Below are 19,854 nucleotides of genomic sequence, written 5' to 3'. Positions count from 1 at the left end.
ATTGTTATATTTTTTTTCCAGATTTTTATGAATAAAAACATTAACGTTTTCTCAAAATCACATAAAATATATTATATCGACAGAGACAAAAAAATAAAACGAAACATTATCTTAATATATCTTGTTGTATTGCACGAATAATAAAACAAGTATACTAACATTAAAAATGTATTGCGAACGTGAAGGGATAAATACCAGATGTTGTGTGTTTGCAGATGGTCCGCGATGATTTCTTGATTTAATATCCAGATCGATATGAATACTCGTCAGAGATTCTTACAATTTTTTCTACGCCCGTATTATTACTCCTTTTCTACTCTTGGTGGCCTATAATAACACTACCACCACCCTCATCACCTCTCTTCTATTCTATCTATGCCTTTCTGCTTCCATTGAAACATGAACCTTCTTTTTCACCTTTTCTTCGTCTTCCTTCTTCGTTTCTCAAATGGGTTTTCAGATCTTGATGCACTCTTGAAGCTCAAAGCTTCAATGGTGGTGCCACCGGCCAGGTCTGGATTGGATGACTGGAAACCACCTCAATTTAACTCCATTGTTCCCGATTCACATTGTAAGTTTTCAGGAGTTTCCTGTGATGAAAACTCTCGTGTCACGTCGTTGATCATCTCCAATGTTCCTCTTTATGGTACCATCCCGCCGGAGATTGGGATTTTGAACAAGCTTGTTAATCTCACTCTTGTGTCTGGCAAACTCACCGGTGAACTTCCGGTGGAGATGTGTAACCTCACTTCCATTAGGTTTATTAACTTCTCTGCTAATTCATTGACTGGAGTGTTTCCCGGTGATATCGTGGCTGCCATGACCGAACTTCAAGTCTTCGATATTTATAATAATAATTTCAGCGGGAAGTTGCCGTTGGAGTTTGTGAAGTTAAGTCATCTGAAAACGCTTTTTCTCGGTGGTAATTATTTCTCCGGGGAGATTCCGGAGGCTTACTCGGAGTTTCGGAGTTTACAGAGTCTCGGATTGCAAGGAAACGGACTCTCCGGCGGCATTCCGTGGAGTTTGTCGAGGTTATCGACGCTTGAGGAGCTTTGGCTCGGATACTACAACAGCTATGACGGTGGAATTCCACCGGAATTTGGATCGTTCAAATCGTTAAAACTTCTTGATATCGGAGGTAGTAATCTCTCCGGTGAGATACCGGAGAGCCTCGGGAATTTGAAAATGTTACATACACTGTTTCTTCAATTCAACAATTTCACCGGCGAAATACCGCCAACACTGGCAGGGTTGACCAGTTTGAAGTCGCTTGATCTCTCTAACAATAATCTCACCGGAGGAATACCGGAGAGTTTTTCAGAATTGAAGAATTTGACGTTGTTGAAYCTGTTYCWCAACCATCTCGCCGGTCCTCTTCCTCCGTTCATCGGGGATCTCCCGAATCTGGAGGTGCTTCAGTTATGGGAGAACAATTTCACGTTTTCACTACCGGAGAATCTTGGCCGGAACGGCAAGCTTCTTAAACTCGACGTCACCGGAAACCATTTGACCGGAACAATTCCAGAAGATTTATGCAAAGGAGGTATTATATTATTGTGCATTGGTTTGTCATTTTCAACTTTTTTTGTATTTATTATGAAAAATATTTAATTTAATCTCATCTCATACATGTATATATATATATAGATGAGTTATTATATAACACTTAAGTTTGTATAACCAATACAATTCAATATTGACCATTCTTTTAATTTAATGAATATATAATTTCATAAAAAGTTTTGATTGTTTTTCGATACAAAATATTGATTATAATTAATAAATTTTATTAATTTTTTATAAATATTTAAATTATAATAAATAATTTTTATTATTATTTTTATAAGTATTTTAATTTATTGGGTTGCTGGTTTTACAAATATGATGTATTTATTTGAAACTAACGAACATGAAAATTTTATTATTTTTACCCAAGTTTTGACTACAATAAATGTTCATCTGTACAAGTTACCTATGCGTCAACGTACAAATCAGTAATGCAAGGATAGAATTGACTTGTTTGACTAACGTCATTAACGTCAGGGAAGCTACGAACTTTGATTCTAATGGAAAATTACTTCTTCGGTCCGTTACCGGTAAAGCTCGGAAGCTGCAAGTCGTTAACAAAGATTCGAATCATGAAGAATTTCTTCAACGGGACTATTCCTGCCGGAATCTTTAACTTGCCGGCGCTCACCATGCTTGAGCTTGACGACAACTATTTCAGCTGTGAACTTCCGGCGGAAATGTACAGCGAGTCTCTTCAAAGTGTTTCGATATCTAACAACTGGATCACCGGAAAAATACCTCCGGCGATTGGTGGTTTGGTGAATCTAACAACTCTCTCTCTCGAATCAAATAATTTATTCGGTGGAATTCCGAAGGAGTTATTTAATCTGAAAAAGCTGTATAAGATTAACGTCAGTGGCAACAATCTCACCGGTGTGATTCCGGCTTCCATTGGATCCTGTTCGGAGTTAACTTCGATCGATTTCAGTCTTAATGGCTTGTACGGTGAAATTCCCAGAGGAATTCTGAGTTTGCTAAACTTGAACATCCTCAACGTCTCTCGTAACCAACTGATCGGTGAGATTCCGAGCAAATTAGGTCACATGAAGAGCTTGACGGTGTTGGATCTTTCGTTCAATCAGTTCTCCGGCAGAGTCCCCTCCGATGGACAACTAAAGGATTTCAATGATACGATCTTCGCTGGAAATCCTAACCTCTGTTCACCACACGTTCTTCACTGCCCAGCCAAATCGAAGTTCGAAAGTCGTTCGATCGCCAAATCAAAACTCCTTATCCCAATTTTCGCCATAATTGCAATCATGTTAGTAATCACAGCCATATTTCTCCGAATTCGAAAGAATAAACTCATTGAGAAATCCAAAATGTGGAAACTAACTGCATTTCAAAGGTTAGATTTCAAAGTCGAAGATGTTCTTGGTTGCTTGATAGACGAGAACATAATCGGAAAAGGTGGAGCCGGGGTCGTTTACCGTGGCTCGATGCCAAATGGTGTTGATGTTGCAATCAAACGATTGATCGGCCGAAACCATGGATTTGACGCCGAGATCCAAACGTTAGGAAGAATCAAGCACCGGAACATCGTGAGATTACTCGGTTACGCATCAAATTGTGAAACCAATCTACTTCTTTATGAATACATGTCTCACGGGAGTTTGGGCGAGATTTTGCACGGATCGAAAGGAGCACATTTGCAATGGGAAACGAGGTACAAAATTGCAGTGGAGGCCGCCAAGGGATTGTGTTATCTCCACCACGACTGCTCGCCATTGATCATCCATCGAGACGTGAAATCGAACAACATTCTGTTGGATTCAGATTATGAAGCCCATGTTGCTGATTTTGGGCTGGCCAAGTTCTTGAGAGATGCTGGTGCTTCTGAATGCATGTCTTCTATTGCTGGATCATATGGGTATATTGCACCAGGTACATGTCTTTAATGCATATTCTTAGATTTCTTGTTTCATATTCATATCAACTGCTGTATAGGTACTGTTTTTGAAGCTCAGAGTACAACTTTTAAAGCATCTTTAAGTACAACATAATGTGCATTTAACCATGAACCATGTCTTATTGGAGTCTTAGGGGCCATTTACCACACACTTAACCGGTAAGCGCTTACCAGTGAAATTCAGCACTATCATTTACTTATCGCGTAAGATTTTAGTTTACAAAAACGACATTGTATGCAACAATTTACCCGGTAAGCACCTACCATGGTATGCATTAGGTGAGGTAAACTAGGAATAGTTGATTCAAGATTTGGGAAATGCAAGTACACCATGGTACAATTCTTTGATGCAATAGATCCTGCAAAATTCTCACCTGTCTCCATAAATGTACCCAAACAAATCATTTAATATGGATATCAGTAGCTGTACTTTATGCAGCAGATCAAGTAGATTATGCATCAATAGTTGTACTTTGTGCATCAACAATTGTACATTGCTCAAAAAGTTCTTACAAAGTTGTTTATGATAACAGAGTATGCATACACACTGAAAGTGGATGAAAAAAGTGATGTCTACAGTTTTGGAGTTGTACTTCTTGAACTAACCACTGGTAAAAAGCCGGTGGGGGAGTTTGGTGACGGGGTGGACATTGTGAGGTGGGTCCGAGAGACGATCTCGGAGATCTCTCAACTGTCGGATGCCGCTGCCGTGATGTCGGTGTTGGATTCTAGGCTCAATGGGTATGTTCTGTCGAGCGTTGTGGATATGTTCAAGATAGCAATGATGTGTGTGGAGGATGAGAGCACAGCTCGACCCACCATGAGGGAAGTTGTTCACATGCTAACGAACCCTCCCGCGCATCAGCCGTGTGTAATCGCTCGTTGAACGAACCACTTTGATTGTACAGGAGCGACTTCTTGTGTGTTGGGATGAATAAACATTGGGTGAAATCAAATGTACAACTTTTATTGCATTGAGTACAAGTCTCTTCCATGAATTACTACTTTTGTTACTTGATAAATGTAACAGTTACGGGCTAAAGATCTTCCATGTTTCCAATAATGGGCCAAACACTTCCAAATTCACCCCCCTAAAAGCCCATGTCCACATTTAAATTGATTTTCAAGATTATTTCGGTTCAAATGTAGATTGATAAGGGGGTGTTTGAGATTGCTTATAAAAATAACTTATTGGCTTATTCTGGTGTGATATCGGAAATAAGCACTTTTGAGTGTTTGGATAAACAACTTATACTGGTGTCAAATTGGTAATAAGAAGTCTTTGAAAAAGTTAAACATTTCTGACTTATGATAAGTTGATAAAAACTTTTGTAGAAAAGCATAACTTGTTTCAAATAAACAATCTTAAACACCCTTTAAATTACATTTTTTTGTTCTTTTGATTTGTTAAAAATTACGGTTTTCATCCTTGTGGTTTAGAAATCATATTTGTCCTTATGGTTTGAAATTTATTGCTATTTTTATCCATGAATTAGTTTTTATCTTTACAAGTACAAGAGATTGAAACCACAATAAATTATAAATCATAAAGACGAAAATAGTAATGATTTAGAAACTATGAGGACGAAAACCATAATATATAAACCACAAGAACAAAAATCGCAACTTTTAACAAACAACATGGACGAAAAACGAAATTTACTCTTATAGAAAATTTAAAAGATTTGGGAAAAGTTTTGTTTCAAGAGCTATGATAAACTCTTCCAGAAAAAGAAAAGAGAGAATGACTGAAATCTCTAAATTTAGAAAAAAAAAATAGAAAACATAACATACTTGTTGGAGCATTTACTCTCATTTGAAAGACATAACTCTTGGAGCATTTAATCTCAACTAAAGATTTGGAGCAGTAGTTCAAGTGTTTCATATTTAATTTTCAACTACGTTTATGTCCATTGTATGCGCACTAAGGGCAATAGTTTTAGTAAACTTCAATTCAAGTATTTCTTATGCATTTCTCTTCTTCTTCTATGTTCTATAATTTTATTATGAGCTAATCACCCCTTTTGGGTGTGGGTGTGACTCAACTTAAGAACTTGAAAGCACACTTGGGTGTTGCCATTATTATTAATTCTTAAGTTTGGTCACTTTAAGTCGGGACTTAAACTCAACGCAAATAAGCCGATCATTTTGAAATATTAATATTAGATCCTTGATCCAGAGATGGATGGATTCAAAATACAGCTTAAGTGATGCACAAAGTTTTAAGAGAGTCTTTGATAATCACATAGAGATACAGATTTAACATGTTTTTAGCTAATGTTCAAATATTAGTCGAGATTTATACTACAAAGAGATTTGAGTATAAATCGTCAGGCTAGTGGAACTAAATATTTTTTTATCACATAGCTAATTCGGCAAGCTTAAAATTGACAAAAGTGGGCACTTTGTGGGCATTCTGTGGGCACAATACATAAAAATTCACTTTCGAGAGAATGAAGTTTTTATAGAAGTCTCAAGAGTTTCTGACCATACTGTTCCTACAATCTTCTTAAGGGAAACTTATACCCATATCCATATCTTAAATTGAAAAGGTTTATTTCATATTCTAAGCTTTTTACCAACATAATTCACCTTTTATTCACAAAACCAAAACATGCTCAAGAAGTTCATGAAACTCTCTGATTCTCAGTAATCCAATCCATGTGAAAATGATCTTGGTACTATACCACTTTATTACTTGAAGAGACCATAGTATCGGCATGCACTTGCACCACCACTGTGAGGACTTTGTGTCCAATGTGTGAGCACTTATGATACCAAGCCGTCAGTGAGCCAGTTAACACTATTGGGTAACCGTTTGGTAAAAGGTCCGTTAATGTTGTTTCTTTTAGACGTCATAGCTTGATCATAATTTTACCGTAATGATGTGGCATTACTGATCATGGTAATTTTTATATATTATTTTTCCTTTATTTTCTTAATTTGCCTTCTATATTGACAAAAACTCGAACATGTATATCGTTCAACGCACTGCATAACACAATAACTACTAAATTCAGTAGATTTTAGTTATCAATAAAATTTATAAAATTATGAGAGAGCAATATTTATATAATTAATTGTAGTGTAAATTTTCTTTGTGGTGTAAATTGATCAATAATTGATTACCTAAAATCAATTAATTTTGATGTACTTATGGTCAATATTATCCACAATCTTACTTTAAATCTTAAAGTTATGGTGAAAACTTTAATTATGGTAAAATATTTCCGTACCTTAAAGTGATTTAAATGATTTAATAACATGTAATTTAATCTCTTGCTTCTTTTGGTCTAAAAGCTTTCTTGACTCCATATGTAATTTTTGTTATTCAAATATTTCATTTGTGTCTGTAGGTCAAGAAACTGGTTATGTTGTTTACTAAATTGGTCAAAAGCTGGGTTGATTTGTAGCAGTGGCAGATCCAGTAATTTAGGTAAAAAAATTTGAAGTCGAATAACATATTTGTTAGTCATGAAAGGGATGACAATAAACAAAAAGTAATTGTAGAAGGGGGGGGGGGGTTGAATACAATTACACGGACTTTTTTAACTTTTTAATTCTTATTGATGAATATTAAGAATTAACACACACGAATACAATAGATTGTTGCGAAAGATAGGAAAAGGATAACCTAACATAAACAATTTTACAAGGAGAAGAACTTACAAGAACAACACAAAGAGTTTTTGAAATGAAATGAAGAACACTAAGATTTTTTTCACAGACTAGAGAGTAAGGGAGAAGAAGAGAATAGTCGATTGCTTTGAGAATACACTAAGTAATCTTTCAAAAAGCCAATGGTGTGCATGGGAGATGCAAATTGTCTTTTATACTACCTTCATAATTAAATGCATGGGGACACTTGTCACTTGAGGATAAGAAGGCAGGGGTTGACTTGACCATTGTTGATATCTCATTTTTATCGTACACAGCGTGCATACAACACTGTTCATGCAGAGACAAACTTTTGCAAAGATATGGACAGTCTGTAGGAAGATCTTCTTTGGATGGATTAGTAGCTTCAAACAACTACTCACAAACATTTGGACCATGAAGATCTTCAATCTTGGGTCCATGAAGATCTTCAATATTCGGTCCATGAAGATCTTCCTTCAATCGGCTTGTAACTTCAAAATATTTTCAATTTTCATTTCAGCTACTCTGGAGTCTTGGTGTGTGTATTAGACAGTTGATCCACAACATCGAATCGGTGACCTTCTGTCTTCACATCGGCTAGTCTTCGATTTTGCTAATAGCTTAAGTATGTACTAAGATACCAATATACAAAGAAACCAATAACTATTAAACGTTGCTAAGGTAGAGGAACATATTAGTGGGTCATCACCAAGTCAATAGGTGACCCAACAATATTCATGTCAAAATGGTTTTTGGTCATTTTGTGATTTCTTTACTCTCATTAACAAGTCGGTTATTTTATAGATGTTGAAGTTTTATGCGTAAGTGCTATTATTTAAATAATCTTGCTTTTAAAAAATAGGTCTTTATTGGTTTTTGTGTGTGATCAACGTTATTTCCTAAATCCAAGTACTTTGAATTAATGTTATTCATGATAATTAGTTTACGGTTCGAAATAGTTTTTGAGTTTAAAGTGACGACAATTGAGTAGCTAATCACCATGACACACGTTTTCATTTAATACAATTAAACATGTATTTCAAACACAATATCATGTGAATATCGACAACATGACACCTGACTTATCTTTTTTTAGGTTTATCTTACAACTTTTAAAGCTTGTTGAGAGTACAAAAACATGTGCAAGAGGACGCGCAAGTTGGAGCTCGCCAAACAAGTCACACATAACAACGACAAAGGGGAAACGGGTTTGCATCCAAAGTACTTGGAGTTAGAATTATCATTCGTGAATGTTTTTAATGTGTAAAAGCCATTGTTGCATTCTGCTTAACAGTACGTACATAGAAAAGATATTCAAGAGAAAGCAGTAATACTTTACTTAGTTCTGCTTTCTTCAGTGATTAACAAGAACTCAAACATGTAAATAGTTCAAGTGTATCATACAATTCCTATTGAGCTGTTCAATAAATTCTAGTTATCTATATATTATACAAACTTGAAAATTTAACAGAAAACAATATGCTTATGATAATTATGATGCAAATATTCTTGTTGTTGTTAAGTAATAATTAAAACCTTAAAATCAATAATTTTAACGTAATTATGGTCAATATTCTTCCCATACCTACTTTACATCTTAAAGTTACGGTGAATTCTTTCCAAGAATTGTGGAAAAGATTTCCGTGCCTACTCTATTTCAAGATTTTCTTTCTATAGTTGTAAATGACTGAGTTTTATATATCTAAAGTGATGTAAATGCTTTAATAACACGTAGTTCCCATATGTGAATTTTTTTTCTTCCCATTATTGTAAAGTAAAGGAAAAGTATTTTTACTCCGTTAAGTAAACAACATATTGTGACGAGACCCACATGAGAAAACACGTAACACCTAAATAAAATTACATCTTTAATATCAATTATCTTAATTTTATTTTGTAATTTAATTATATTGTAGTATATTGTTATGCTATGCTATTTATATACCATATTTTTTCAGTTAGATTTCAGTGATGGAGGAAATCATGAATATGTTTTCCATACAAATATCGATAAGCAAAAGCAAACAACTATTGTTATGTTATGTCCAATCGATATTATAACTCAAAATAAACTTTTGTACAGTAAAATCAAGATAATTGAGGATCGTGTACGTTTTTTATGATAACTTTCAAATTGAATGAAGATAAAACAAATAGAGGCTTGTATTTGTAGTGTCTTAGAACGAAATTTCGTCTTCAATTGTGCTTGGTCCTGGACGTCGTCTAGAGAATACAGCTACTCGATTTCTTATAGGTGTGAATGTTCTCTCATTCCTATCTTACATCTTAAACTTATGGTAAATATTTTCCATATATATAATTGTGGCAAATATTTCAACATCCCATTGTAAGGCTTTCTTTTAGATGCAATAAAAGATACCAACGATGTTTGGTTATAGATATTAAGCAATAATCAATGAGAATGAAAAAAAAAATGTTTGGTTTTCTACAGTATAATGAGCTCGTTCCCCTAAAAGCCCAAAATTTAATTTCTGGTTGAACCGGAGGGGGGGGGAGGGTCCCTGTCATTTTCACATTTATTATTATTTTCATTCCTTAGCATGAGCCAAACAAACCTTAAATTTTGTAAATCTAAAGTGATTTAAATACTTTTATAATACCCATTTGCATCTTTTGGTCAAGATCTTTTATTGACCCCATATATGATTTATGTTACTTGAATATTTCATTAGTGTGCTTGGCCAGTTCAGATTGGAGGACAACTAGTTTGAACATGCAATGATTGCCTACTAATTAGAGCTGTAAACGAACCGAACGAACTGGAACTGAGATTTGTTTATGTTAGTTCGTTTAGAAATCAGGTGTGTTCGTGTTCATTTATGTTCGTTCATTAACATGCTAAACGAACGTAAACGAACGAACGGACTAAACGAACATAAATAAATATTATTTGAATCCAAAGTAAATAAACAAAAGATTATATATTAAATTTAGTATATAAACGAACATAACAAACGGATATAAACTAACATAAACAAACGGTAAATGAACGAACGTTCACGAACATAAATGAACAAACGGAACTCTTGTTCATGTTCGTTCGTTTAACTAAACGAACAAAAAAAATTGTTCATGTCCGTTCATTTATTAAATAAACAAACATAAACGAACTTCTCACATAACGGTTTGCTGAACGTTCGGTTCGTTTACAACCCTAGATGTAATGGTTATGTTGGTTTGAATGATGTATGTATGAATTCATTATTGGAATACACGAGAATGAAATGAGAATCATAAATATATTATAAATCTACGAGAACTGATATAAAAATATATTTTTAGATAATTTTTTTTATCAAATCTTATAATTTAAGATATTATTTCACATATGTTTGTGTTCATCTTGTGAAAAGATTACATGTGGAAAAAATTTGGTTCACCTAGTGAAATAAAAAATAAATATAAAAAATGTTCACATGGTGAAACAAATATATGAGAAACCATCATATTATAAAACAAATATATGTTAAGCAATATCTTAAATCTTAGCATTTGATGGAAAAAACATCATTAAAAAAATTATATCGGTTTCCACGAGTTCGTAATATATTTGTGGTTTTCATTTGATCTAACCCAGTTTTCAATAACTATATAACTTATCTATACTATATTATAAAACATTTAACAAAAACTCTTAAAAACTATTTTTTATGCATGAAGTACTGCATATTGATGCATATTACTTAAAATTTAAGATTACAAGTAAATTATGCATAAGTACAACTTATTAAACCTCTATTTTTTAAATTTGCATAACTAACTACATATAAACATAATCAAATACGAGATAAACATTCATTTTAAATATAGAAAATCTAAAATATAATTAAGATAATCATTGAGCTTTAACAGAATATTTAGTTATTATCTTTATAAAAAATTATACTATTAAATCAAAAATAAATTACTTTGTTATTAAATTTAAATTAAATTATAATAAAAAATTAAATTAAAAAGTTAAAAAAAGGGAACTATTAAATGGTTATTTTGATACTAATATTGATTTATTTTTTTCAATATTTTATTCTATTTTCAAATTTATATTTCATTCAAAAAAAACATTATCATTTTCTCAAAACCAAATAAAATTGTATTATATCGATAGAGACAGAATAAAAACTAAATATTAGAATCGATATTTATCTCGCTACATTGTACGAATATACTTCTAGTAGTTTCATAAGACAAAGAGAATGAATTTTAATCATATTTTGGATTGGACTCAAAACAAATACAAATTCAGACATAAATTTCGGTAATTGTCGTAAGAGCATCTCTATAAGATTTTTTTTAAACTAAAAGAGCGAAATTCAATATCATTAAAAACCTACATAGAACTCTAACAATTTTTCATATTTAAGATTTCAATATTAATTATATCAATAAAATATTTAATATTCCAACAAAATTTTTAAATAAATCACACATGTATTGAAGTTAATTGGTTCTTTATTAATTTCAATCACTACAAAAAAGTTGAGTTTATAGGACGACACCAATAAATAAACATTCTAATCGACCATTTTGTAAGCCATAATTTATATAATCAAAAAATAAAAGGTCTTATCTAAGAACATTGTAATAAGTTTATAAGATACATTTGGGCGTTGTAACAAGTTTATTAGGAAATTTTTATAAAAAAAGTGATATTAGCTATTTTATAAGATATTATTTGAAAAAATGTCTTATAAAAACAAGTATACTATAAAAAGAGAGGTTTATAGGACATTTCCTAAAAAATGTGTTATAAAATAGTTAATGTGATACTTTATATTAAAAGCGTCATAATTTTTTTTGTTAAAACATAAAAAAAGGTCATGTAAACTTATTACAACATTTTTAAATATGACATTTTACTTTTGATGCTATAAATTAAGTTTTAAACTTAATTTTGTTGTATTGAATTAAAAAAATAATCTTAAAGATGCTTTAACTTTGCTTATTTTCTTTTGTATAAAAAGTATATTGATTTTATGTGAATTAGTACTTAATTAGGCTTCTAGAAGCTTTATGAAACTTTAGATATCTTTACTCGACTTTAAGAAGTAGTTAATTACAAAGTTTGACCCAAAGGTTTTATAGAAGGTATTTAATCCTTAAAATTCATGATTAGGTTTTGTTGGTTATATTTCCATTATGTATGAGGTCCTTTTTTCTGACTCTTCTTAAAAAACTTTATTACGACAGATATTTTGTCATTTTATCTTTTTATTTTATACGTTTTTTGTTGTATAAATTTAAGTGGTAATTCTAAAACTCTTGGTACATATAAGGAAATAAACTAAACAAAAAGAATCAACCATATCTCTGGGTTCCCTCACCGTCGTCATTGTCATTCCATTTCCAACCTAACCACAATCTCCAGCGATACTTGAGCCACCCATCACCACCACCATCGTTAATCCCTTCTATTAGGGTTTTGCAAGAGTCACCGTCTTTGTCCATTTATAATACAATAATACAATTAATTAAGGAAATACAAAACAGACTTTCCTAAGTTATAGGATCTTGTCAATTGGCTCTATCACCCCCCGTATTGTAAGTGAAGTGGGGGAGGTCCAATACAAACCTTGGTGCAAAATTCTTCAAAAAGAGGACGAGGAAGACTTTTTGTAAAAGTATCGGCTGTTGAAGATGAGTAGGAACAAACTTCGTAAGAAGTTGTCCAGATAGAACCAGTTCCCTAACAAATTCATAATCCATGTCAATGTGTTTTGCCCGCTTGTGGGAAATTGGATTTTGTGTTGATCATCTCTCTCAGTGATTTGATAATAATCCTCTTTTCACTTATATACGAAGTATTTATGTTTCTGTCTTTTCAGTTTCAGCGATCTTTACTGAGCCTGTTCAGTGATCGCTGAATAACTTGTATTGTAATTCAATCAACGACAACAATATTTCAAGAAGACAACACTCACACCAAAGAACCTTCAGCCGATGTCGAAGACTGAAACTGAAGATTAGAGACTGGCGAGTACGTGATCTGAAACGGTATTCAGTGATTACAAGCATGTCTACATATGTGTGAAGACTGCCCAAGTCTCAGCTAATGCTGAAGAGACCTTCAGGTTATTCCAGCATCCAGCGATCAAATGTAGCTTGCAAAGCATGATTGTTGTTGTCTTGTCCTTATACACACAAAGGACAAACTTATACCCTTTCTAAATGTTAGTACGGTACGGAGCTGACTAGTTGACTCTACTACCCACCAACTTTGTTAAAGGATGTCTGCTCATGAATAGTCTTTTTGTACTATTCCCTGTAGCAAAGGACAAGTCTTCCCCTTAACGCTTGACACACATTCTAACCCTACCATATTGCATTAAATGTGCATTTAATGCAATGAGTATAAATAGAAGTGTTTCCTCTCCATGCAGAATGCACGCGCAACACACTCTCTTAACCTAATTCTTACTTCGAGCATCCTTGAGCTTAAGTAAAAGAACTTACTCTCTTCTATAGCAAATCTTTTTTTATTTGCTAAGATTTAGTGTGTAACTAAAGATTGTTTAGATAGGTTTTTCTAACCTTATCTTTCCGCAAACAGTCTTGTAAAATTTGTATTGATCTTCTCTTATCAATATACATTTTAAATTTGAAAATTCTGTGTTTGTATTCATCCCCCCCTTCTACAAACTGTTATACATATCTTGTAGATCCTTACGGGACCAACATTTTCACTGAGAAATAATGCACTTCGATTGTCGCATAGAATAGTGGGTTGAGAAGAGGCAAAACCTACAACTCTTGTAGCAGATGGTAAGCGCTTACATGGTAAATTGTTGCATACGGTATCGTTTTGGTGGACTAAGATCTTACCCAGTAAGTAATAACAGTGTTAGATTTTACTAGTAAGCATTTACCAGGTAAGTGTTTGGTAAACTGCGCCTAAAAAAACTTTGGTATCTTTCAAAAGTTTCTATTACTACACCCTACACTTTACACTCTTGCCCTATATATACTACCACAACCAAGTCTTCTATCCATTCCAAACATCTTCAAAGATGAAGCTTCTTATTGTTCTTCACGTTTTCTTCTTCTTTCATCTTCACTTCTCAAATGGGTTTTCCGATCTTGATGCACTCTTGAAGCTTAAAGCTTCAATGGTGGTGCCACCAACTGCGTCTCGGTTAGATGATTGGGAACCACCTCAACCTAACTCCAGTGTTCCTGATTCACATTGTTCGTTTTCAGGAGTTTCGTGTGATGAAAACTCTCGTGTCACGTCGTTGATCATCTCAAATGTTCCCCTCTCTGGAACCATCCCACCGGAGATAGGGATTTTAAACAAGCTTGTTTATCTCACGCTCGTGTCTGCCAATCTCAACGGTGAACTTCCGGTGGAGATGTGTAATCTCACTTCCATCAAGTTCATTAACCTCTCTTCTAATTCATTGATTGGAGTGTTTCCTGGTGAGATCATAACGACCATGACGGAGCTTCAAGTGCTCGACGTTTATAATAATAATTTCACCGGGAAGTTGCCGTTGGAGTTCGTGAAGCTGAAGAATCTGAAAAAACTTTTTCTGGGAGGTAGTTTTTTCAGCGGGGAGATTCCGGACGTTTACTCGGAGTTTCTGAGTTTGCAGAGCCTCGGATTGCAAGCTAACCAACTTTCCGGAAGGATTCCGTGGAGTTTGTCAAGGTTATCGACGCTTGAGGAGCTTTTGCTTGGATACTTCAATAGCTATGAAGGTGGAATTCCGCCGGAATTTGGATCGTTGAAATCGTTAAAACTTCTCGATATCGGAGGTTGTAATCTCACCGGTCAGATACCGGAGAGCCTTGGGAATTTGAAGATGTTACACACACTATATCTTCAAAACAACAATTTCACCGGACAAATACCACCAACCTTGGCAGGGTTGGTCAGTTTGAAGTTACTTGATCTCTCTATCAATAATCTCACCGGAGGAATACCGGAGAGTCTCTCAGAATTGAAGAATTTGACGTTGTTGAATCTGTTTCACAACCATCTCGCCGGTCCTCTTCCTCCGTTCATCGGGGATCTCCCGAATCTGGAGGTGCTTCATTTATGGGAGAACAATTTCACGTTTTCACTACCGGAGAATCTTGGCCGGAACGGCAAGCTTCTTGATCTCGACGTCGCCGGAAACCATCTCACCGGAACAATCCCAGAAGATTTATGCAAAGGAGGTAATATATATTATTCTGCATTGGTTTGTATTTAAATTTTCTAACACTGGAAAATATTTTAAAGTGAACTACAAATTGGCCCTTGTAGTTTGTTGAAAATAACATTTTTTTATCCTTACAGTTACGAAATTACAAAATGATCATCATTATTTGTAAAGACATCTAAATTTGATAACTTCATCGAATGGCCATTTACGAATCCTGTTAATGAGGGATATTTTCGTTTTTTTGTTTTTTATCCAATCAAAAACAATATGGCACTAAAATGATAAATTGATTATGATTAGGTAAAAGAAAAAAAAATCGTTATTAGAAATTTTTAATAGCCGTTAGAAGAAGTGATTAAATCCATATGTTTTTGCAAACCGAGATAGCCACCTTGTAGTTTTGAAAGTGCAGAAACAAAAAGTGTTATTTCTGACAAAACCAGGGACCAAATTTGTAGTTTACTCAATATTTTATGTAGTTTATTAATTGAATTACAGATTAAGGGGCCGTTTACAATACAATTACTCGGTAAGTGATTCCCGATAAAATTTAACACTATTACTTACTTACTTACCGGGTAAGATTTTAGTCCATCAAAACGACATAGTATGTTGTTCACCCGGTAAGTGCTTATCATGGTAAGAGTCGTCGCCCTCACTTACCGGGTAAGACTCATGATCCTCGTCTCGCTCTTATCGGTAAGATTGTTAGTCTTTACCATATTCATCCAGTGAGATAATGTGACTTGATGAACGCTTACCCGAATAAATGTTTGATAAACGGACCCTAAATTAAAATGAAAAAACATTTTGTTTTGATCTCTCTTTTGGATCAAATTTTCAACACCTTTATTTTTCGGATATAATTTGTGTTTAATATAGTTAAGGGAGAAAGTTCGACTAAAAAAAGAAATGTATTCATTTTTTATTTTATTAAGTAAATATATAGGGGAGATATATTTTGCAAATCAAGGTATTTGTATAAACCGTAAAAATCGTCAATTTTATCATTTATTTTAGTGAAATTTTTTCATAAAATTGTTTAATATGGTGCTAGCTCTTTGTACAAACATAAAGTTTTGTCTTATTACTTTAATTGATTTCAAGTAAATCATAATTACACCAAATAGTTGAGGACACTAAAATTAACAACACTTCTCCCACACCATTACTACTACTACTAGTAGTGATGGCCAAACCGGCCTGACCCTGGACCGACGGAGAACCGGAACCGGGACCGGCAAAGGATCTGCTCAGCACGGGACCGATTACGCATTTGGATGGATTTGTGGGACCGGGACCGGCCTGGCCTGGTGAGTTAAATAAGAAGTTGTTTTTTGATCGTTGAGAACGTTTATATGACCCTTTTTTTTTGCTATTTTTGAACTTTTTTTTGTCTTTTTGGCTTTCTAAACAATATGTACAAGTGTCATGGAGTATGACGTAAGATACCAACTTACAAAATACAAAAAACGTTCACAGTAAAACGTATTTATAAAGTGTCATGGAGCATGGTGTCTTTGAATATTTGAGTGTAATTTTAATTATAATAAAACGTATTTTTAAAGTGTATTTGAGTGACACAATTACAAATTTTATAATATATTCAAAAAATATATCATTAAAAAAATATTTTTTTGAGTAGGAACCGGGTGAGACGAGGACCGGTTACCCATAACCGGTTATGGATCAAGTTAAACGGCTCGAATTCAATGACCGGGACAGCATCACTGTTCTGGCTGGGCACCGGATTTTTGCCATCATTCACTACTAGTAGGCATGTCTGCCATCATCAACTCTACCAAATAGTCTGCTTGTTGATGCAAAGGCTACTACAATGATGCATTTGCTTCTATATCTTCAACATGGGTCTTACAATTTCAACCTCAAAGACTTGTTATAATAAACTTATTATCCTTTTAATGTGTTAATCTGCTGAGTTTTGATCTATAATTGATCTGTTTGACGATGTCCTTCACTTTCAGGGAGGTTACGATCTTTGATTCTAATGGAAAATTATTTCTCCGGGCCGCTACCGGAAAAACTTGGTGGATGCAAGTCCTTAGAAAAGATTCGAATCATGAAGAATTCTTTCAACAGAACCATCCCTGTCGGCCTGTTCAACTTGCCGGCACTAACCCTGCTCGAGCTTGACCACAACTATTTCAGCAATGAACTTCCGATGGAAATGTACAGCCACTCCCTTCAACGTATTTCAATATCTAACAACCAGATCACCGGAAATATACCTCCAGGGATAGRTGGTTTGGKGAATTTAACAACYGTTTCCCTCCAATCTAACAGTTTAGTCGGTGGAATTCCCARAGAGATATTTAAYCTCAAAAAATTGTATAGTATTAATCTCAGCGACAACAAACTCACCGATGTGATTCCGGTTTTCAATGGAAACTGTTCTGAGCTAATTTCCGTTGATTTTAGCCGGAATGGCTTGGTCGGTGAGATTCCTGAAGGAATATTGAGTTTGCCAAACTTGAATATCCTTAACGTCTCTCGTAACCAACTATTTGGTGAGATTCCGAGCAAATTAGGTGAGATGAAGAGCTTGACAGTTCTAGATCTATCATACAATCACTTCTCCGGCAGAGTCCCTTCCAACGGACTACTAAAGGATTTCGGTGATGCCATCTTCGCTGGAAACCCTAACCTTCGCACATTGCACGTTGCTCATAGCCCTGCCAAATCGAAGTTCAAGAGTCATTCAATCACCAAATCGAAACTAATGATCCCAATTTTCTCCATAATCGCGATCATATCGGTAATCACAGTTGTAGTCACAGTTGTATTCATCCGAATCAGGAAGAATAAACGCATCGAGAAGTCTGAAACATGGAAATTAATCGTGTTTCAAAGGTTAGATTTCAAAATCGAAGATGTTCTTGGCTCCTTGAAAGAGGAGAACGTGATTGGCAAAGGCGGTGCTGGGATCGTGTACCGTGGCTTAATGCCAAATGGTGTCGATGTTGCTATCAAACGTCTGATCACCAGAAAACATGGATTTGATGCCGAGATCCAAACGTTAGGAAGAATCAAGCATCGAAACATCGTGAGATTACTCGGACATGCATCAAATCAAGAAAGCAATATACTCCTATATGAGTACATGCCTCATGGGAGTTTAGGTGAGATATTGCACGGATCCGAAGGGGTACATTTACAATGGGAAAAGAGGTACAAAATCGCGGTGGAAGCCGCCAAGGGGTTGTGTTACCTCCACCACGATTGCTTGCCGTTGATCATACATCGAGACGTGAAATCGAACAACATTCTATTGGATTCGGATTATGAGGCTCATGTTGCTGATTTTGGGTTAGCCAAGTACTTGCGGGCTGGTGGTGTTTCGGAGTGCATGTCTTGTATTTGTGGATCATTTGGATATATCGCACCAGGTACAAGTCTTCGGTCCAAAACTCTCACGTTTCATTCATGTCCACCAATCACATGAATACACATCATCAGAAAGAATATGAACTTGAATAAAATAAATCTAAAATATATGAAAAAATATAGTAATGATATGATCTACTTCTCAAAGTGCTTTATGAATTGGGCTAAGTACATTGTGTCTCGGTTTTCGTACATTTGTTAAAAAGTTCTCATAAGCGTACCAATTTTTTTTTCTTGATGATAGAATATGCATACACGTTAAACGTGGATGAAAAGAGTGACGTGTATAGCTTTGGAGTAGTACTTCTGGAACTAATAACAGGTAAAAAGGCAGTTGGAGAGTTTGGAGATGGGGTGAATATCGTAAGATGGGTTAGGAAGATGATCTCAAAGATCCCTCGGCCATCATATGAAATTGTCGTGCTATCCGTGTTGGATTCAAGGCTCAAGGGGTACATACTATCAAGCGTCATAGATATGTTCAAGATTGCGATGATGTGTGTGGAGGACGAGCGAAGAGCTCGACCTACCATGAAGGAAGTCGTTTACGTGCTAACAAAACCCTCAACCGAATCCATCTTGCTTGCTAACACATTGAACAAACATGCTTGTGGTGGTGAAGATGTGTTATACCATGGACAAACTATTTAGATTTGAATTCATCCCGAATGCTAGTGAAATGGATTCATCGTTTATTTGTAAAAAATACAAAACTAGTCTCTCTATATTTTCCTATATTTGCTTCTTAATTTGTACTATCTTTTGAAAAAAGAAAGGTTAAATGCATGAAATAGTAACCTACTTTCATAATTTTTTTTATTATAGCATTCTACTTTTGTTTCTCTTTATTACAACAATATACTTTCAAATTATTTTTTATTAAGGCATCGTACTTTAAAAAATCTACCCATTATAACAATGATTAACCTATTACCTTTTAAACTGGTTAATCCCTTGACTTTTTTTTACTTGTGTGGCTTTAATAAATTGATGTGGATGACATATCATTTTGATAACTTAATTAAAATAAAAATAAAAACTCATTTCAAATTATTATTAGTGATTTTCATTTTTCATTGCTATGATTTTTAAAAAAAAAACATTTAATTTTTTGATTTTTTCTTATTAAGTTGTATGCAAATTAAATATTATAAAGTAAAATAT

At 34.3% G+C, this 19,854-nt stretch overlaps 2 protein-coding genes across 2 annotated transcripts; both read left to right on the top strand.

Moving 5' to 3' along the window:
• The first annotated feature begins 399 nt into the window (after positions 1-399).
• Positions 400-4,479, top strand: LOC112503112 (receptor protein kinase CLAVATA1-like). Its single transcript, XM_025107183.1, has 3 exons — positions 400-1,546; positions 2,047-3,456; positions 4,015-4,479. The coding sequence occupies exons 1-3, from the start codon at positions 400-402 to the stop codon at positions 4,365-4,367; spliced, it is 2,910 nt and encodes a 969-aa protein (XP_024962951.1). The 3' UTR covers positions 4,368-4,479.
• Positions 4,480-14,145: 9,666 nt separating this feature from the next.
• Positions 14,146-19,341, top strand: LOC112503109 (receptor protein kinase CLAVATA1-like). The gene is made up of 3 exons (XM_025107178.1): positions 14,146-15,298; positions 17,271-18,692; positions 18,935-19,341. Exons 1-3 carry the CDS (start codon positions 14,146-14,148, stop codon positions 19,339-19,341), a joined length of 2,982 nt encoding a protein of 993 aa, XP_024962946.1.
• Positions 19,342-19,854: the final 513 nt, after the last annotated feature.

The sequence above is a fragment of the Cynara cardunculus genome, unplaced genomic scaffold, assembly GCF_001531365.2.
Source record: "Cynara cardunculus var. scolymus isolate 2C unplaced genomic scaffold, CcrdV1 Un_Scaffold_2531, whole genome shotgun sequence".
In the NCBI taxonomy this organism is placed as follows: domain Eukaryota; kingdom Viridiplantae; phylum Streptophyta; class Magnoliopsida; order Asterales; family Asteraceae; genus Cynara; species Cynara cardunculus.
The sequence above is the reverse complement of the archived record's forward strand: the minus strand, read 5'-3'. Positions and strand labels throughout refer to the sequence as shown.